The following is a 22,190-nucleotide window of genomic DNA, read 5'->3' on the forward strand; positions in this document are numbered from 1 at the left end:
TGTAAAGTTTGGTGGAGGAGGAATAATGGTCTGGGGCTGTTTTTCATGGTTCGGGCTAGGCCCCTTAGTTCCAGTGACGGGAAATCTTAACGCTACAGTATACAATGACATTCTAGACATTCTGTGCTTCCGACTTTGTGGCAACTGTTTGGGGAAAGCCCTTTCCTATTTCAGCATGACAATGCCCCCGTGCACAAAGCGAGGTCCATGCAGAAATGGTTTGTCGACATCAATGTGGAAGACTGGCCTGCACAGAGCCCTGACCTCAACCCTATCGAACACCTTTGGGATGAATTGGAACACCGACTGCGAGCCAGGCCTACTCGCCCAACATTAGTGCCCGACCTAAGTAATGCTCATGTGGCTGAATGGAAGCAAGTCCCCGCAGCAATGCTCCAACATCTAGTGGAAAGCCTTCCCAGAAGAGTGGAGGCTGTTATGGCAGCAAAGGGGGGACCAACTCCATATTAATGCCTATGATTTTGGAATGAGATGTTCGACAAGCAGGTGTCCGCATACTTTTGGCCATGCATTTTTCTTCCACTTTGATGTTAGAGTATTTTGTGTAGATCGTTGACAAAAAAATTACAAATCAATTTAAATCCCACTTTGTAATACAACAAAATGTGGAAAAAGTCAAGGGGTGTGAATACTTTCTGAAGGCAACTGTTTTACAGTTTAGAAATGAAAGCACTTAATGCATCCAATCCCAGTTTAATATTTAACTTATTGAGGTGATGTAGATGGAATAAAGTAATTATATTGTATTCTATTCTACTCTGTTTTTTCTAAGCAAGTCTGTTCTGAGCTTGAAAGATACTGATCACGAATAGGAGATTTGATATGTAATGTAATAAACAGTACCACAGGGGGCATCAACTAGATTCAGCTGCGGACCGATTTTTTTCTTGAACGGATGGTCGGGGGGCCGGAACATAATTACAAATAATTTGTAGACCGCAAGAAGCCCAAGCAGATATACATGTTCGAATAAAACATAATCATTTCAAACCTTTATTAAATTTGTATACGATCACGTTTCTCTCTATTATGCGTGTGAATACTTGGTTACAGATTTCATAGTAGTACCGTAATTAAAAAAACAGCACTCATACTTTTTTCATTTAGCCACACCCTTTGAGCTATGACGCCACCCAATAACATCCCTTCTCTTCAGTTTAAACGGAAGTGAACAGTGACCAAGAACAATTTCCACGTTAGCGTTTTTGTTGTTATTTAGACGTTTATTAACAACATGGAACTAAAAAATATGACTAATTTAACAGCACAGCATCCCATATTTACCCCATGTAGTCTTTAATTCGCGTTGGAGACAGGACTTGGGTAACAGTTGTTATCTAGGAAACGTTATCTAGCTAGCTGCTAACGTTGAACTAACAATGGCTAACTGTCTGGTTTTTCACACTCAAATAGCTTCCATCATGGAGGTGCTAGCGAATTCAGCCGTGGCAGAGATCTGTAAACTCGTAGACGACGACTATGCAGTGTTTCGTTTGGAAATTTCTCAAAGCCAGAAAGAAAACAGGGCATTGCGTAGGAAACTACAGCTACTGGAACTGAAGGTAGCAAGGGAGCGCGCAGACAAGACAATGCGAGAGCGCATCCTTGCCAGTCGTCCCAGTAGTGTCAAGATCCTAGACCGATACAGAGGAATGGAAAGAGGTACATTTCGCAAAAGGCCAAGGCTCCGCGGCCTTTCATATATAATTATGTGCCTGTCGCCCCGTTCCCCTCTGCACGTGTTCAGAGGTGTTACCCAAAGTTGGGTCTTGTTCAGCTTTTGGATAGTATGCAATAGTTCCCCTGATTACTTAGCTATCTTGCGCTAAGACACTAACATATTCTTACCAGATTCTTGATTTACTTTATTTTCTATTATTTACTCAATGAAAAAGTTGTGATGCATGGAACATAATATACTGAGTAAAAATATAAACGCAACCATTTCAAAGATTTTACTAAGTTACAGTTAATATAAGGAAATCAATCAATTCATTAGGCCCTAATCTCTGGATTTCACATGACTGGGCAGGGGTGCAGCCAGGCCCAGCCAATCAGAATACGTTTTTCCCCACAAAAGGGCTTTATTACAGACAGAACTACTCCTCAGTTTAATCAGCTGTCCGGGTGGCTGGTGTCAGATGATCCCGCAGGTGAAGAAGCCGGATGTGGAGGTCCTGGGCTGGCGTGGTTACACGTTGTCTGCGGTTGTGAGGCTGGTTGGACTTACTGCCAAATTCTCTAAAACGATGTTGGAGGCAGTCTATGGTAGAGACATGAACATTCAATTCTCTGGCAAGAGCTCTGGTGGAAATTCCTGCAGTCAGCATGCCAATTGCACGCTCCCTCAGCTTGAGACATCTTTGGCATTGTTTTGTGTGACAACTGCAAAAGTCGGCTTTTATTGTCCTCAGCACAAGGTGCACTTGTGTAATGATCATGCTGTTTAATCAGCTTCTTGATATGCCACAACTTTCAGGTGGATGGATTATCTTGGCAAATGAGAAATGCTCACTAACAGGGATGTAAACCAAATTGTGCCAAAAAAATAGTGCGTATGGAACATTTCTGGAATCTTTTATTTCAGCTCATGAAACATGGGATCAAAACTTTACATGTTGCGTTTATATTTTTGTTCAGTGTACATCGATTACTAAATAGTGAATAGAAAGAAGTTATGAGAAGTGTTACTTTACATCTTTGCCAATTCTAGACAGTGTCAAAAATGTCAATAGTGTACCGTTAAGTGTTGACAGTAGCTAAACTAACTACCTCTTTCCCCCAATCTCTCTCAGGGGAAGGAGATCTCACTGGAGGCCACAGGAGCTTTGTGAAGGCAGCAGGACAAAATACATGTAGAGATGACCAACCAATCACTGTTGATGAGGGGAGTGGAACCTCGACCCAGCACGTTATCGTGATAGAGGTTAGCAGTGGTGTAGTGGAGGGTATACGCCATATACCCACTTATTTTTCAGTGAACATTGCGTATACTCACTTCTTAAACCCCACGATGCGTATCAAAGTAGTGTAGTGGAGGTATATGCCATATCAATTAGTAAGGCTGATGGAACAGATCAGAATGTTTAACTTAAAATGTTGATAATCTATTATTTCTTCATATTTTGGGCACAGCAATATGCACACGGCAATAGGCCTACGCGCAAATTTCAAAATGCAGTTTGCGGAAAACACCTTTCTTAAATGAGCACCACACATGCAAGCGGTTTCATGGACAGAGATGGAAATTGTTGGAATTTTGAAAGAGGGGAGATCTAAAGATGCAACAACTATCATGGGTTGCTAATATGACAAGCATAATGCCTTTGGCTGCTAGACAATGAATTAAAGAGAACCAATAGAACAGGAGAAAGCACATGAAGTCTTCATAAAATAATTGAGTCCATGTTTCTGTGGGGGGATTTTGGCTATAGGCTACTTTGAAGCAAGGTAAAACATGCCTCATAATATGAAATAAAACATCCAGGTTTCAAACAATTAAGGAACAGGAAAAATATAGCGACGCCAATGATAGGCCAAACCGTACTCTGGTAGATGGAAAGGGTTTCCCAATAACCGTTCTCAATGAAATGTTAACTAGCTACCTACCTGTCAGCCTATGCCTACCTGTCAGAATGAGATCATGATTATTTCCATCAATCCAGTGACTATTTGTTTTGAAAACTACAGAACAGTGGCATAGCCAGAAATTGGTGGGTGGGCCTGCAGAAATTTGGGTGGGCCCCCTAAAATAATTATGATTGTTTGGGGGGGCGGAGCATGTACCTTCCTGCAATTTGACACATTTTGCCATGAGGCAGAGAGGAAATTGTGCAGTTGTATAGCTAATCTCGTGCTATTCTACACATTTTGCCATGGGGCAGAGGGAAACACGTGCACATTTATAGCTAATCTCATGATATTCTACACATTTTTCCATGAGGCAGAGAGGAAAATGTGCCATTTTAAAGCTAATGTCCTGCAATTCTACACATTTTGCCATGAGGCAGAGGAAATTGTGCAGATTTATAGCTCATCCATTCTATTCTACATATTTTGCCATGAGAAAGTTAGCATTTTTTAAGCTAATTAAAGCTAAAATATAGGTATGTTGGCTGATAAAGGCATTAGATTATGAACTGTCTTGTTTGCTAAATAAACAAATGAAATAGGCAGTGGCATGGGGCATATAGCCATAATAGCACAGTGACATATGCTTCAAAGTAGTCATATTCATCGCTTATTGGGGGTGTGGCTTTCAGTTAGTAATTTTTGCCAACCCATCCCGTGAGAGTGAATGTCATTCCAGTTGATCTGTTCTGTTATATTTTATCAAATCTGACTAACCTAGTGCACTGCTTGCTATGAATTCTATCTGATGGTGTTTGCATGTTTAGGTAAAAATACAAATAATACCCACTTCTCCAGGCACCACTACACCCCTGGAGGTTAGTGTAATAGTGTTGCATAAAAAAGTACAGTTAATCAAATGTGGCCTGTTTATTTCAGAAAGGCTCCCCTCAGCTATTCACTTGCTTATATTTACGTCCTTATTTATCTGCCATAAATCTGGGCTTGAGAGACTTCCCTACGACTTTGTAATCCAATACGCCATGAAAGTGGTACTTCCAGGTTTCTCGTTTTATAGGCTAAGACTTTGCTCCAAAATTGCATCGTCAAATTCATGAAAACGTGGTCATATAAGATATACTGAACAAAAATATAAATGCAACATACAACAATTTCAAAGATTTTACTGAGTTACAGTTCATATAAGGAAATCAGTCAAATTTCAATTGATAAAATGCAATTGTGTTCGTTGTCCGTAGCTTATGTCTGCCCATACCGTAAGCCCACCGCCACCATGGGGCACTCTCTTCACAACGTTGACATCAGCAAACCGCTCACCCACACGATGCCATCTGCCCGGTACAGTTGAAACCAGGACTCATCCGTGAAGAGCACACTTCTCCAGCGTGCCAGTGGCCTTCGAAGTTGCGCATTTTCCCACTAAAGTCAGTTACAACGCAGAACTGCAGTAAGGTCAATACCCTGGTGAGGATGACGAGTACGCAGATGAGCTTCCCTGAGACTGTTTCTGACAGTTTGTGCAGAAATTATTTGGTTGTGCAAACCCACAGTTTCAAAAGCTGTCCGGGTGGCTGGTCTCAGACGATCACGCAGGTTAAGAAGCCGGATGTGTAGGTCTTGGGCTGGCGTGGTTACACGTGGTCTGCGGTTGTGAGGCCGGTTTCAAATTCTCTAAAATGACGTTGGAGGCGGCTTATGGAAGAAAAATGAACATTAAATTATCTGGCAACAGCTCTGGTGGACATTCCTGCAGTCAGCATGCCAATTGTAAGCTTTGACATCTTTGGCATTGTGTTGTGTGACAACTGCACAAACTGACCTTTTATTGTCCCCAGCACAAGATGCACCTGTGTAATGATCATGCTGTTTAATCAGCTTCTTGATATGCCAATATTTGAGAGAAATAATCTTTTTGTGCATATGGAAAATTTCTGGGATCTTTTATTACTTTCTCATGAAACATGGGACCAACACTTTACATGTTGCGTTCATATTTTTGTTCAGGGTATATTAAAATGTATTCAATTACATTGAAATTAATGCATTTTCAGGTGGTGTATCGTGCAATGTCCCTCAATGGTTTTCTTAAATGAATAATGATCCAGGTTCTTCCATCATGTTTCTCACATGTTCAGAATATATGACAAAGTGCAGTTTTTTAGTACTATTATAGGCATTACGTCTGAATATTGATTAATTGACCCCATAGGTAATGTAATTAAGTTTAACTGCTGAGTTGTAGTTAAATTAGACTTTTCTAACTTTTGCCGATGTGTCTTCCTTCTTGAGCGTCAAATATTTTTATAAAAGGCATCGGGTATGAGCAAATCAAATACAAAAAATATAATTTTATATATGCCTTATATGACCGCGTTTTCATGAATTTGATAGTATAAGCTTGAATGCCATGCAAAAACCGTACGGGACTCGACCATGAATTAGGCGGGACTTTCATAGGGTATTCAACTCATGTACCGATAATAACCTCCCCTCTTCTTGTGTCAGTCTGCAGATGCAGAGGCTGCAGGTCCTGGGGTCAAGCTGGAGAGGTCTGAAGGAGAGGAGAACCCACGGCACAGCAGAGACATCCAGACTGGAGCAGCGGCTGAAGTGGCGCCCCCTGTAGCCACGGAGGACCCCACAACCGCTCCAGCGCAGCCCAGAACCCGACGCAGCATCACGGAGGTCAGTGGAACGCAGAACGCCGCCCTCAAGTCAGAGACAGACACTGAGACTTTAACAGGGCTGGAACGACTGAGCTGTGCTCCTGCTCCCCGCTCAGAATATATACCTTACGGTAACCTGAGCCCGAGGACGGTTCTGTCCCATCTGGACTCAGGTGACGCGTCACAGACTGGCAATGATCCATCCTTTTCATACGCTACAGAGACAGAGATGATACCTGGTGACATGCCTTTGGGCTTAGATACACAGACTAATCCAATGAGAGGGGACTGGAACCGGTACGGTAGAGGTGTAAACTCTGAAGGGTTCCTAGATAAGAAAGGGGAGGGTCTGATCGTAGATGAAGTTACTGTGAAAGTGGAGAGCGACGATTCTCTGACATGGAATGCAAATGAAACTCACTTAGGAGAAGGATACTCGCAGGGTAACACCAGTGACTTCTTAGACTACAGGAAAAGCTTAGAGACAAATCTAAATGTCGCAACCCACTCCCCTTTACACGCGTTCAGGGATCGCGACCCAGTGTCCACGTTGATAGAGCCTTCCGATTCACACATCCGCATCCTTTTTGATCAGGTATTGAACTCAAATGACAGGGCTAGAGCCCAGGCTCAGGGAGCCACATCAGGCAATAGTAAAGAGAAACGGTTCCTCTGCATGTTCTGTAACAAAGGCTTCAGCTGCCTCCAGAATGTGGAGATCCACCAGAGGGTCCACACAGGGGAGAAACCCTTCAGCTGTACCCAGTGTGAGAAGAGGTTTTCCCACCAGCACCACCTGAAGAGGCACCAGAGAGTCCACACAGGGGAGAAACCCTACAGCTGCCCACAGTGTGAGAAGAGGTTCTCCCGCCAGGACCAGCTGAAGATGCACCTGAAGGTCCACACAGGAGAGAGGCCGTTCGCCTGTATGCACTGCGGGAAGAGGTTTTCAGAAAGGAGATGCCTCAGGATACACCAGCAGAAAAACCATTCCAATCCATAACATAGAAAGTAACCATTCCGCTCCATAGCTTCTGATGTTTAGATCAAACCCTGCATTAAAGACAAAGATTAATTTAGGTTGTTGTCAGTGTAAAAGACCCACAGATGCATTTGGAATAACAAGAGTTTCAGTGTTGAAACAGATTTCAGTGTGGAAAATTCCTGGGTAGAACATTGCATCCAGACATTGTGTGATATATATATATATATATATATGAATGCAGTTCATCAAGTTCATGCAGATTTTTATTTGAGACGTGTATGTGTGGTTTTCGTATGGTGTGTTTAACACTTGTTTATGTTTAATAAACACAAAATGGGACTTTTCATTCTAAGTCTTCCATTGAGACTGTCTTTAGTATACATCACATCTGATCTCAACCTATTCTGCATACACACAACAGTGCTTTATAACCAATATACACTTAAATATAAATAAATACGTTACCAACACACGAACACCTAATGTACACATCAAAATAGTTTAGGCAGGTTTGTCTGATGATGACTTTTGACTTATCATAGCGGACACATATTTAACCACAACATCATATTTACAGTGCCTTTAGAAAATATTCATACCCCTTGACCTATTCCATATTTTGTTGTGTTACAGCTTGAATTCAAAATGGATGACATAAATTTTTTCCTCACCCGTCTACACACAATACCCCATAATGACAAAGTGAAAACATGTTTTTATAAATGTTTGCTAATTTATTGAAAATGAAACACATATCTTATTACATAAGTATTCACACCCCTGTGTCAAAACTTTGTAGAAGCATCTTTGGCAGTGATTACAGCTGTGAGTATTTCTGGAGCTTTCCACACCTGGATTGTGCAACATTTGCCAATTGTTATTTTCAAAATTCTTCAAGCTCTGTCAAATTGGTTGTTGATCAATGTTAGACAACCATTTTCAGGTCTTGAAATAGATGTTCAAGTAGATTTATGTCAAAACTGTAACTCGGCCACTCAGGAACATTCACTGTCTTCTTGGGAAGCAACGCCAGTGTAGATTTGGCCTTGTGTTTTAGGTTATTGTCCTGCTGAAAGGTGAATTCATCTCCCAGTGTCTGGTGGAAAGCAGACTGAACCAGGTTTTCCTCTAGCGTTGTGCTTGTGCTTAGCTCCATTCAATTTCTTTTTTATTCTGAAAAACTCCCCAGTCCTTAACGATTACAAGCATACCCATAACATGATGCAGCCACCACTATGCTTGAAAATATGGAGAGTGGTACTCAGTAATGTGTTGTATTGGATTTGCCGAAAACATAACACTTTGTATTCAGGACACAAAGTTAATTGCTTTGCCATATTTTCTGCAGTACAGTGCCTTGCAAAAGTATTCATCCCCCTTGGCGTTTTTCCTATTTTGTTGCATTACAACCTGTAATTGAAATAGATTTTTATTTGGATTCCATGTAATGGACATACACACAAAAGTCCAAATTGGTGAAGTGAAATTTAAAAAATAAATAACGGAAAAGTGGTGCGTGCATATGTACATAGCTTTGCTATGAAGCCCCTAAATAAGATCTGGTGCAACCAATTACCTTCAGAAGTCACATAATTAGTTAAATAAAGTCCACCTGTGTGCAATCTAAGTGTCACATGATCTGTCACATGATCTCAGTATACAGTTGTGGAAAAAATTAAGAGACCACTGCAAATGTTTCTTAAATCAGCATCTCTACATGTATGACAGCCATTCCATTCCAGTGTCTGTTGAATTCCAACAAAGGCACACCTCATTCTACTGAATTAGGTACTGATTAGGTGATCACATGAACCACATTTTATTTAACGAGGAAAAGCATAAAACCACTGCTGTGGTCATCACTATCCTCTTGCAATAGGACCAGCTGGATGGCAAAAACAGTGCAAATAGTACCTCAAAAGTAATATTAATCAAAAAATAACTATTGACCATGCCAAAAGAGTTGGAAAGGAACGTTTTGAGTGAGGAAAAGAAGGGTTCAATTCTGGCTTTACTGGCAGAGGGATACAGTGAGCGTCAGGTTGCTTCCATCCTTAAAATTTAAAAGACGGCGGTTCAAAAGAACAAGGTCAAGCAGCAGACATTGGGGACAACAAAGCTACAGACCGGCAGAGGGTGAAAACGACTCTCTACTGACCGGGATGACCGCCAACTCATTAGAATGTCACTCAACAACCGTAGGATGACATCAAGTGACCTACAAAAAGAATGGCAAACGGCAGCTGGGGTGAAGTGCACGGCGAGGACGGTTTGAAACAGGCTCCTAGGGGCAGGGCTGAAGTCGTGCAAAGCTAGAAAAAAGCCCTTCATCAATGATAAGCAAAGAAGAGCCAGGCTGAGATTTGCAAAAGACCATAAGGATTGGACCGTAGAGGACTGGAGTAAGGTCATCTTCTCTGATGAGTCCAATTTTCAGCTTTTCCCAACACCTGGTCGTCTAATGGTTAGACGGAGACCTGGAGAGGCCTACAAGCCACAGTGTCTCGCACCCACTGTGAAATTTGGTGGAGGATCGGTGATGATCTGGGGGTGCTTCAGCAAGGCTGGAATCGGGCAGATTTGTCTTTGTGAAGGACGCATGAATCAAGCCACGTACAAGGTTGTCCTGGAAGAAAACTTGCTTCCTTTTGCTCTGACATTGTTCCCCAACTCTGAGGATTGGTTTTTCCAGCAGGACAATGCGCCATGCCACACAGCCAGGTCAATCAAGGTGTTGATGGAGGACCACCAGATCAAGACCCTGTCATGGCCAGCCCAATCTCCAGACCTGAACCCCATTGAAAACTTCTGGAATGTGATCAAGAGGAAGATGGATGGTCACAAGCCATCAAACAAAGCCGAGCTGCTTGAATTTTTGCGCCAGGAGTGGCATAAAGTCACCCAACATCAATGTGAAAGACTGGTGGAGAGCATGCCAAGACGCATGAAAGCTGTGATTGAAAATCAGGGTTATTCCACCAAATATTGATTTCTGAACTCTTCCTAAGTTAAAACATTATTATTGTGTTGTTTAAAAATGAACATTTTCTTTGCATTATTCGAGGTCTGACAACACTGCATCTTTTTTGTTATTTTGACCAGTTGTCATTGTCTGCAAATAAATGCTCTAAATTACAATATTTTTATTTGGAATTTGGGAGAAAGGTTGTCAGTAGTTTATAGAATAAAACAAAAATGTTATTTTTACCCAAACACATACCTATAAATAGTAAAACCAGAGAAACTGATAATTTTGCAGTGGTCTCTTAATTTTTTCCGCAGCTGTATATACACCTGTTCCGAAAGGCCCCAGAGTCTGCAACACCACTAAGCAAGGGGCACCACCAAGCAAGCAGCACCATGAAGACCAAGGAGCTCTCCAAACAGGTCAGGGACAAAGTTGTGGAGTACAGATCAGGGTTGGGTTATAAAAAAATATCCGAAACTTTGAACATCCCACGGAGCACCATTAACTCCATTATTAAAAAATGGAAAGAATATGGCACCACAACAAACCTGCCAAGAGAGGGCCGCCCACCAAAACTCACGGACCAGGCAAGGAGGGCATTAATCAGAGAGGCAACAAAGAGACCGAAGATAACTCTGAAGGAGCTGCAAAGCTCCACAGCGGCGATTGGAGTATCTGTCCGTAGGACCATTTTAAGCCGTACACTCCACAGAGCTGGGCTTTACGGAAGAGTGGCCAGAAAAAAGTCATTGCTTTAAGAAAAAAATAGCTTTTTGGCCATCAAGGAAAACGCTATGTCTGGCGCAAACCCAACACCTCTCATCACCCTGAGAACATCATACCCACAGTGAAGCATGGTGGTGGCAGCATCATGCTGTTTTACATCGGCAGGGACTGGGAAACTGGTCAGAATTAAAGGAATGATGGATGGTGCTAAATACAGGGAAATTCTTGAGGGAAACCTGTTTCAGACTTCCAGAGATTTGAGACTGGGACGGAGGTTCACCTTCCAGCAGGACAATGACCCTAAGTATACTGCTAAAGCAACACTTGAGTGGTTTAAGGGGAAACATTTAAATGTCTTGGAATGGCCTAGTCAAAGCCCAGACCTCAATCCAATTGAGAATCTGTGGTATGACTTAAAGATAGCTGTACACCAGCGGAACCCATCCAACTTGAAGGAGTTGGTGCAGTTTTGCCTTGAAGAATGGGCAGAAATCCCAGTGGCTAGATGTGCCAAGCTTATAGAGACATACCCCAAGAGACTTGCAGCTGTAATTGCTGCAAAGGGTGAATAGTTATGCACGCTCAAGTTTTCTGTTTTTTTGTCTTATTTCTTGTTTGTTTCACCCCAAAAATTATTTTGCATCTTCAAATTGGTAGGCATGTTATGTAAATCAAATGATACAAACCCCCCAAAATCCATTTTAATTCCAGGTTGTAAGGCAACAAAATAGGAAAAATGCCAAAGGGGGTGGATACTTTTGCAAGCCACTGTATTACTTCAGTGCCTTGTTGCAAACAGCTTGTATGCTTTGGAATATTTGTATTCTGTAGAGGCTTCCTTCTTTTCACTCTGTCAATTAGCGTAGTATTGTGGAGTATCTACAGTCGTGGTGAAAAGTTTTGAGAATGACACAAATACTACATTTTCACAAAGTCTGCTGCTTCAGTTTTGATGATGGCAATTTGTATATACTCCAGAATGTCATGAAGAGTGATCAGATGAATTGCAATTAATTGCAAAGTCCCTCTTTGCCATGAAAATGAACTTAATCCCCAAAAAACATTTCCACTGCATTTCAGCCCTGCCACAAAAGGACCAGCTGCCATCATGTCAGTGATTCTCTCTTTAACACAGGTGAGAGTGTTGACGAGGACAAGGCTGGAGATCACTCTGTCATGCTGATTGAGTTAGAATAACAGACTGGAAGCTTTAAAAGGAGGGTGGTGCTTGAAATCATTGTTCTTCCTCTGTTAACCATGGTTACCTGCAAGGAAACACGTGCCGTCATCATTGCTTTGCACAAAAAGGGCTTCACAGGCAAGGATATTGCTGCTAGTAAGATTGCACCTAAATCAACCATTTTTCGGATCATCAAAAACTTCAAGGAGTGAGGTTAAATTGTTGTGAAGAAGGCATCAGGGCGCCCAAGAAAGTCCAGCAAGCGCCAGGACCGTCTCCTAAAGTTGATTCAGCTGCGGGATCGGGGCACCACCAGTGCAGAGCTTGCTCAGGAATGGCAGCAGGCAGGTGTGAGTGCATCTGCACGCACAGTGAGGCGAAGACTTTTGGAGAAGCCTGGTGTCAAGAAGGGCAGCAAAGAAGCCACTTCTCTCCAGGAAAGACATCAGGGACAGGCTGATATTCTGCAAAAGGTACAGGGATTGGACTGCTGAGGACTGGGGTAAAGTCATTTTCTTTGATGAATCCCCTTTCCGATTGTTTGGGGCATCCGGAAAACACCTTGTTCGGAGAAGACAAGGTGAGCGCTACCATCAGTCCTGTGTCATGCCAACAGTAAAGCATCCTGAGACTATTCATGTGTGGGGTTGCTTCTCAGCCAAGGGAGTGGGCTCACTCACAATTTTGCCTAAGACCACAGCCATGAATAAATCAATCAATCAATCAATTTTATTTTATATAGCCCTTCTTACATCAGCTAATATCTCGAAGTGCTGTACAGAAACCCAGCCTAAAACCCCAAACAGCTAGTAATGCAGGTGTAGAAGCACGGTGGCTAGGAAAAACTCCCTAGAAAGGCAAAACCTAGGAAGAAACCTAGAGAGGAACCAGGCTATGAGGGGTGGCCAGTCCTCTTCTGGCTGTGCCGGGTGGAGATTATAACAGAACCATGCCAAGATGTTCAAAAATGTTCATAAGTGACAAGCATGGTCAAATAATAATCAGGAATAAATCTCAGTTGGCTTTTCATAGCCGATCATTAGAGTTTAAAACAGCAGGTCTGGGACAGGTAGGGGTTCCATAACCGCAGGCAGAACAGTTTAAACTGGAATAGCAGCAAGGCCAGGCGGACTGGGGACAGCAAGGAGTCACCACGGCCGGTAGTCCCGACGTATGGTCCTAGGGCTCAGGTCTCTCAGTTGGCTTTTCATAGCCGATCATTTAGAGTTGAAAACAGCAGGTCTGGGACAGGTAGGGGTTTCGTAGCCGCAGGCAGAACAGTTGAAACTGGAATAGCAGCAAGGCCAGGCGGACTGGGGATAGCAAGGTGTCATCATGCCCGGTAGTCCTGACGTATGGTCCTAGGGCTCAGGTTCTCAGAGAGAAAGAGAGAACGAGAGAATTAGAGAGAGCATACTTAAATTCACACAGGACACTGGATAAGACAGGAGAAGTACTCCAGGTATAACCAACTAACCCCAGCCCCCCGACACAAACTACTGCAGCATAAATACTGGAGGCTGAGACAGGAGCGGTCCGGAGACACTGTGGCCCCATCCGAAGAAACCCCCGGACAGGGCCAAACAGGAAGGATATAACCCCACCCACTCCGCCAAAGCACAGCCCCCGCACCACTAGAGGGATATCCCCAACCACCAACTTACAATCCTGAGACAAGGCCGAGTATAGCCCACAGAGGTCTCCACCACAGCACAAACCAAGGGGGGGGCGCCAACCCAGACAGGAAGATCACGTCAGTAACTCAACCCACTCAAGTGACGCACCCCTCCCAGGGACGGCATGAAAGAGCACCAGCAAGCCAGTGACTCAGCCCCTGCAACAGGGTTAGAGGCAGAGAACCCCAGTGGAGAGGGGAACCGGCCTGGCAGAGACAGCAAGGGCTGTTCGTTGCTCCAGCCTTTCCGTTCACCTTCACACTCCTGGGCCAGACTACACTCAATCATATGACCTACTGAAGAGATAAGTCTTCAGTAAAGACTTAAAGGTTGAGACCGAGTCTGCGTCTCTCACATGGGTAGGCAGACTGTTCCATAAAAATGGAGATCTATAGGAGAAAGCCCTGCCTCCCGCTGTTTGCTTAGAAATTCTAGGGACAATTAGGAGGCCTGCGTCTTGTGACCGTAGCGTACGTATTGGTATGTACGGCAGGACCAACTCGGAAAGATAGGTAGGAGCAAGCCCATGTAACGCTTTATAGGTTAACAGTAAAACCTTGAAATCAGCCCTTGCCTTAACAGGAAGCCAGTGTAGGGAAGCTAGCACTGGAGTAATATGATCAAATTTCTTGGTTCTAGTCAGGATTCTAGCAGCCGTATTTAGCACTAACTGAAGTTTATTTAGTGCTTTATCCGGGTAGCCGGAAAATAGAGCATTGCAGTAGTCTAACCTAGAAGTAACAAATGCATGGATTAATTTTTCTGCATCATTTTTGGACAGAAAATTTCTGATTTTTGCAATGTTACGTAGATGGAAAAAAGCTGTCCTTGAAACAGTCTTGATATGTTCGTCAAAAGAGAGATCAGGGTCAAGAGTAACGCCTAGGTCCTTCACAGTTTTATTTGAGATGACTTTACAACCATCAAGATGAATTGTCAGATTTAACAGAAGATCTCTTTGTTTCTTGGGACCTAGAACAAGCATCTCTGTTTTGTCCGAGTTTAAAAGTAAAAAGTTTTCAGCCATCCACTTCCTTATGTCTGAAACACAGGCTTCTAGCGAGGGCAATTTTGGGGCTTCACCATGCTTCATTGAAATGTACAGCTGTGTGTCATCCGCATAGCAGTGAAAGTTAACATTATGTTTTCGAATAACATCCCCAAGAGGTAAAATATATAGTGAAAACAATAGTGGTCCTAAAACGGAACCTTGAGGAACACCGAAATGTACAGTTGATTTGTCGGAGGACAGACCATTCACAGAGACAAACTGATATCTTTCCGACAGGTAGGATCTAAACCAGGCCAGAACTTGTCCGTGTAGACCAATTTGGGTTTCCAGTCTCTCCAAAAGAATGTGGTGATCGATGGTGTCAAAGGCAGCACTAAGGTCTAGTAGCACGAGGACAGATGCAGAGCCTCGGTCTGACGCCATTAAAAGGTCATTTACCACCTTCACAAGTGCAGTCTCAGTGCTATGATGGGGTCTAAAACCAGACTGAAGCAACACATCCTCCGAGAGCAACTTCTCCCAACCATCCAAGAACAGTTTGGTAACGACCAATGCCTTTTCCAGCATGATGGAGCACCTTGCCATAAGGCAAAAGTGATAACTAAGTGGCTCGGGGAACAAAACATCGAAATTTTGGGTCCATGGCCAGGAAACTCCCCAGACCTTAATCCCATTGAGAACTTGTGGTCGATCGTCAAGAGGTGGGTGGACAAACAAAAACCCACAAATTCTGACAAACTCCAAGCATTGATTATGCAAGAATGGGCTGCCATCAGTCAGGATGTGGCCCAGAAGTTAATTGACAGCATGCCAGGGCGGATTGCAGAGGTCTTGAAAAAGAAGGGTCAACACTGCAAATATTGACTCTTTGCATAAACTTTATGTAATTGTCAATTACATTTTACATTTTAGTAATTTAGCAGACGCTCTTATCCAGAGCGACTTACAGTTAGTGAGTGCATACATTTTTCATACTGGCCCCCCGTGGGAATCGAACCCACAACCCTGGTGTTGCAAGCGCCATGCTCTACCAACTGAGCTACAGGAGGCCCAATAAAAGCCTTTGACACTTATGGAATTCTTGTAATTATACTTCAGTATACCATAGTAACATCTGACAAAAATATCTCATAACACTGAAGCAGCGAACTTTGTGAAGACCAATACTTGTGTCATTCTCAAAACTTTTGACCACGACTGTACAATATTGTTGATCCATCCTCAGTTTGCTTCTATCACAGCCATTAAACTCTGCGCGGTTTCCTTCCTATCAGGCAACTGAGTTAGGACAGACGCCTGTTTCTTTGTAGTGACCAGGTGTATTGATACACCATCCGAAGTGTAATAACTTCACCATGCTCAAAAGGATATTCAGTGTCTGCTTTTTTTGTGCCCTTATTTGCGAGGCATTGGAAAACCTCCCTGGTCTTTGTGGTTGAATCTGTTTAAAATTCACTGCTCAACTGAGGGACCTTACAGATAATTGTAAGTGTTAAACACTATTATTGCACACAGAGTGAGTCCATGCAATGTATTATGTGACTTGTTAAGCACATTTTTACTCCTGAACTTATTTAGGCTAGCCATAACAAAGGGGTTGAATACTTATTGACTCAAGACATTTCAGCTTTTCATTTTAAATTATTTTTTAAACATTTTAAAAAACATTATTCCACTTTGACATTATGGGGTATTCATTATGGGGTATTGTGTGTAGGCCGGTGACAACAAATCTCAATTTAATCCATTTTAAAATCAGGCTGTAAGAAAACAAAATTTGAAAAAAGTCAAGGGTTGTGAATACTTTCTGAAGGCACTGTATGTCCGCCATGATGGGTTTAACAACAATGAAGTAATTCTGTAACTACAGTATAGGACTCAAACGTAGTGGGGATGGGTCAACACTCATGTTGACGTGTGTACGTACCTGTGGGAGTGTATGTCTGTAATCTGTATCACCTGTCTCTTCCAGGAGGAGGAGGAGGATCCAGAGGTGCTACTGGTGAAGGAGGAGGGGTGTGAGGAGGGTCTGGGGAACCCTGAGGGGACCATATTCGTGGAGGACAACCAGACTACACCTCCTCCTGAACCCATAGAGGAACCAGCTGAGCAGCACAGGACCACTGAGGTGAGCCCACTGTGAACTACTGTCTGTATGGTATTAGGTCTATATCCACAAAGCCTCTCAGAGTAGGAGTGCTGATCTAGGATCAGTTTTGCCTTTTAGATTACAATGAATAAGATTATATGGAAAGATCCTAGATCAGCACTCCTATTCTGAGACTCTTTGTGGATGCGGGCCCAAGTCTTGATACATTTTGTCTTAAGTGTGGGACCATGCCTTTGAATTATCAAACCATTAAAGAGTGTCAAGTAATCAAATCGACTAGCACGTTTGCATAGTATCATATCAACTAGCATGTTTGCATAGTACTCATAGTAGCCTCGTCGCTATCCAGGTTTCCCTAAAACGGGAAGCCGAGGGACGTTCCATGGCAGAAATCAGCTAAAGAGGGGTGGGAACCAGGTGTCGCAACACGTCAAACCAATCAAATGCCTTGCTTGGGTGGTGCTCCAAAAATGCTCACCAGATTATTGCCGTAGGAGCAACAGTGCGTGAGGATTTAAAATGTCAACAACACAAGCACTGGTGACAAAACATTTTTGAACGTTTGCAGCACTCTGGTTTTCACAGCATTGCTCTGTGATTTCGACATGAGCTAAAGTTGCAGCAAGAGGGGAGAAATGCTGGCCATATCAATCTTTTTAATTTGGACATTTCTGGAGTGATATTTGGCTGTGCAGGCTAGCATGAGGGACAAGACGTAGCTAGCCACAATGAGGTTCGTTTTGATTAAAGTCAGCTAACCTTGTAAGCTACCCAGGTATAACTAGTTACCGTACTAGTTAATTCAATTTCTCTCACGATTATAAAGCCTACAAAATGTTAGTAAAAACAGGATATTACTGACCTAAACGGTTAGCTGTGAGCCCAGTCTCTAGCTTATCCAGAGTCAGTGATAGGCCTACATAGAACAACCATGTACTGTCTATCTGCCTCAAACTCAACTCTGGACCTCGAAGCCAGTTCCACTGCTTTTCTTTTTTAATTCTTCCCCTCGAATCAGGGACTGATTTAGACTTAGACCTGGGACACCAGGTGAATGCAATTCATTATCAGGTAGAACAGAAAACCAGCAGGCTCCGGACCATGTAGGGTAAGAATTGAATACCCCTGGTCTATCTACTATTGGAAAAACTGCAACCTTTTTGCAAGCAACATTGCTCAAATCAATCAAAATAAAATGAGCGTCATAACGTTACCAGTAATGCTCATCTCCTGTAGCCTAATAGTCATCTCCTTATTTTTATACTGTATCTAAATTACAAGGGTTGGATTTGCACTAAACAATTGTATATGTTAGCCCTTAAAAGGCATGTACAAAATCTGGCATATGGTACATTGTCTACTGGTATCATTTTAAATTGAGAACTTATAGTTCAACATATACAGGTTGGAGGTTGGTGGCACCTTAATTGGGACGGCTCATAATAATGGCTGGAGTGGAGTAGGTGGAATGGTATCAAATACATGGTTTTCCATGTGTTTGATGCCATTCCATTTGCTCCGTTCCAGCCATTATTATGAGCCGTTCTCCCCTCAGCAGCCTACACTGGTAAACAATGTGTGAGTTGAGCTATTCTCTGCTTCAGATGACAGATGCCCATAAGGCCAGTAATGCCATCATACTGAAGGCCTAGGGCTGCACTGGCGATGCATGCCGTATGATAAGCTGCTAAATGGATTCAGATAGCTGATATACTGAGACAGAGTGACAATCAAATAAAACAGATTGGAGATCTTACAACTAGACAAAAAGGAAATGTTCATTTGAGAATAAAACACAGAAACACAGACGCATTAGACACAGAACCCCTTCCCTTCTTTATTGCAGGATTGGGATTAATCAACATTGACACTAGTTCATTTTGAATAATAGTTTAAATCAAATTCAAACACTTCACCTCTAAGAATCAACACTTCATCACTACAACATTTACAAATAAGCTAACTCGTATGTAAAGATTAGACATCTTAGTTTAAACAACAATAGATAATTAAGAAGTAGAAAGTAGGCTATTATTACTAAAGCATATTTTCAGGTGAACAAATAAACTCCACACCAGTGATGGCCAACCTTGCTCCACTGATCCCTGATCTACTGCATGAGCAGACTTCTATTCCAGCCGAGCAATAGCACACTAGATTAAGTTGAATCAGGTGTGTTATTGCTGGGCTGAAACAGAACCCTGCACACCCAGCAGACCTCCAGCAGGCCAACTGGCTCCAATTGTAATAGGTTCATACATTGTGTGTGATGTTTAACTGTATTTTATTATACAACATGTGCTAACATAGGTAGGCCTGCACATACAGTATAACGATGGCATATACAGTGCATTCGGAAAGTATTCAGACCCCTTCCCTTTTCCCACATTTTGTCATTTAGCAGACGCTCTTATCCAGAGCGACTTACAGTTAGTGAGTGCATACATTTTTCATACTGGCCCCCCATGGGAATCGAACCCACAACCCTGGCATTGCAAGCGCCATGCTCTACCAACTGAGCTACAGGTGGCTACTAAAATTGATTAAATAAAAAAATGTCCTCATCAATCTACACACAATACCTGATAATGACAAAGCGAAAACCGTTTTTTAGAAATGTTTGCAAATGTATTAAAAATAGAAAACAGAAATACCCAATTTACATAAGTATTCAGACCCTTTGCTATGAGACTCGAAATTGAGCTCAGGTGCATCCTGTTTCCATTGATCATCCTTGAGATGTTTCTTGAACTTGATTGAAGTCCACCTGTGGTAAATTAAATTGATTGGACAAGATTTGGAAAGGCACACACCTATCTATATAAGGTCCCACAGTTGACAGTGCATGTCAGAGCAAAAATCAAGCCATGAGGTCGAAGGAATTGTTCGTAGAGCTCCGAGACAGGATTGCGTCGAGGCACAGATCTGGGGAAGGGTACAAAAAAATATCTCTAGCATTGAAGGTCCCCAAGAACACAGTGGCTTTCATCATTCTTAAATGGAAGAAGTTTGGAACCACCAAGACTCTTCCTAGAGCTGGCCGCTCGGCCAAACTGAGCAATCAGGGGAGAAGGGCCTTGGTCAGGGAGGTGACCAAGAACCCGGTGGTCACTCTGACAGAGCTCCAGAGTTCCTCTGTGGAGATGGGAGAACCTTCCAGAAGGACAACCATCTATGCAGCACTCCACCAATCAGGCCTTTATGGTAGAGTGGCCAGACGGAAGCCACTCCTCAGTATAAGGCACATGACAGCCCGCTTGGAGTTTGCCAAAAGGCACCTAAAGGACTCTCAGACTGTGAGAAACAAGATTCTCTGGTCTGATAAAACCAAGATTGAACTCTTTGGCCTGAATGCCAAGCGTCACGTCTGGAGGAAACCTGGCACCATCCCTACGGTGAAGTGTGGTGGTGGCAGCATCATGCTGTGGGGATGTTTTTCAGCGGCAGGGACTCGGAGACTAGTCAGGATCGAGGGAAAGATGAACGGAGCAAAGTACAGAGAGATCCTTGATGAAAATCTGCTCCAGAGCACTCAGGACCTCAGACTGGGGCAAAGGTTCACCTTCCAACAGGACAACGACCCTAAGCACACAGCCAAGACAACGCAGGAGTGGCTGCGGGACAAGTCTCTGAATGTCCTTGAGTGGCTCAGCCAGAGCCCGGACTTCAACCCGATCGAACATCTCTGGAGAGACCTGAAAATAGCTGTGCAACGACGCTCCCCATCCAACCTGACAGAGCTTGAGAGGATCTGCAGAGAAGAATGGGAGAAACTCCCCAACTACAGGCTGCCAAGCTTGTAGCGTCATACCCCAGAAGTCTCGAGGCTGTAATCGCTGCCAAAGGTGCTTCAACAAAGTACTGAGTAAAGGGTCTGAATACTTATGTAAATGTTATATTTCAGTAGTTTTTTTATTATTTTTGGCCTAAATTTCTAAATTCCTGTTTTTGCTTTGTTATTGTGAGGTATTGTATGAAGATTGATGAGGGGGGGAAACAACTTAATCCATTTTAGAATACGGCTGTAACGTAACAAAATGTGGAAAAAGTAAAGGGGTCTGAATACTTTCCGAATGCACTGTAGGTAGGCCTACCTATGTTAGCACATGTTGTATGGAAAAATCCTGCTGGTAAAAAATCCTGCTTTGTGAGAAGGTGTTAAAGTTCACAGTTAGCCATTGTTATATAGTTAGCCATTGTTATGTAAATGATAGCTGAAAAGTACCAGTGGCTTGGCTTGGGCCCCAAGTGAGAGCAGGTCCGCCGGAGCCATGGCCCAGTGAGACACAGGTGCTGGCCTGCGTAGATGAAATCCTGTATGGAAATGCACCATTAGTCTCTTGGGATATTCAATGGGACCTCTCTCTTCATCTGCAAACACATCTTTCACAGCTTTCCATATCTGAGGACAGAAAACATTACAAAGAATTCAAATTAGACAGCACTGAATATTGCTGTTGTTATCTCTCTGTCCTCAGAGTTTTTCCTCTAGGGACTGGAACTGGAGAATCTTTTCATAATGTCCTCCCACATAGTTACCTGCCCTGTCCAGTAGCCTACACTCTCCCTTTACTGACATCTGGAGCTACAATTTCACCCTCATCCATAACTGTTAACTACAAATGCATTTGGAGACTGTTTTTAATTTACAATGATTACATCAAGATTTCTAGCTAATCGAAAGTTAGCTAGCTGATGACATTTAATTAACTTAGCTAAACAGTGTGTAAAGCAGTGGTCACCAAGACATTCTCCAAGGCATTCCTAGTCGATCACCAAACATTTCTGTAAAAAAAACTACGATAAAGCCTTGCATGCCTATTTTATTTATTTGTTTCGCGCTGTTGGCGGTAGGTGCACTTTATTCAGCAGCCCTAGTGCCGGAAAAGCAAAGTATTCCCATTTTAAACCATTTCATGTGTCTGAAGGTAGAACTCCACCTACCCGGCAAGCCTAGAGATCAAATCAAGTGCACCTATAGGCCTACCGCGGGCAAATCAGACAGCTCAGATCACTGTGTCTGCACAGTTTCTTCGAGCCATAGACTGTAAAAAGAAACCTTGTACACACAGCTAAGTTGATACTGTGAGATTTCAAAACTTTTAAAACCATGACTACACACTCAACAAATACAGCAAATAATAATGGGCAATCGTCAAGATTTTTCCAGTGGTAGCAAAGCGCAGTCAGCAGCCATGTGGACGAATGGAGACTAGGCAAAAAATTTCTATGTCACCAGAGCAGTTTAGAACGTG

At 42.9% G+C, this 22,190-nt stretch overlaps 1 protein-coding gene across 1 annotated transcript; it reads left to right on the top strand.

Annotated features, from left to right (window-relative positions):
• The first annotated feature begins 1,211 nt into the window (after positions 1–1,211).
• On the top strand, positions 1,212–7,540 carry LOC311110376 (uncharacterized protein). Its single transcript, XM_084188923.1, has 3 exons — positions 1,212–1,683; positions 2,817–2,947; positions 6,118–7,540. Exons 1-3 carry the CDS (start codon positions 1,401–1,403, stop codon positions 7,279–7,281), a joined length of 1,578 nt encoding a protein of 525 aa, XP_084045049.1. The 5' UTR covers positions 1,212–1,400; the 3' UTR covers positions 7,282–7,540.
• The last annotated feature ends 14,650 nt before the right edge of the window (positions 7,541–22,190 follow it).

This window comes from Coregonus lavaretus (assembly GCF_964263955.1).
Source record: "Coregonus lavaretus genome assembly, contig: SUPER_35_unloc_5, whole genome shotgun sequence".
Classification (NCBI taxonomy): domain Eukaryota; kingdom Metazoa; phylum Chordata; class Actinopteri; order Salmoniformes; family Salmonidae; genus Coregonus; species Coregonus lavaretus.

Coding starts and splice junctions, on each gene's coding strand:
- LOC311110376 (XM_084188923.1), top strand. CDS start 1,401: ATGGCTAACTGTCTGGTTTTTCACACTCAAATAGCTTCCATCATGGAG. Junction 1,684..2,816: donor ATACAGAGGAATGGAAAGAG/GTACATTTCGCA, acceptor AATCTCTCTCAG/GGGAAGGAGATCTCACTGGA. Junction 2,948..6,117: donor AGCACGTTATCGTGATAGAG/GTTAGCAGTGGT, acceptor TTCTTGTGTCAG/TCTGCAGATGCAGAGGCTGC.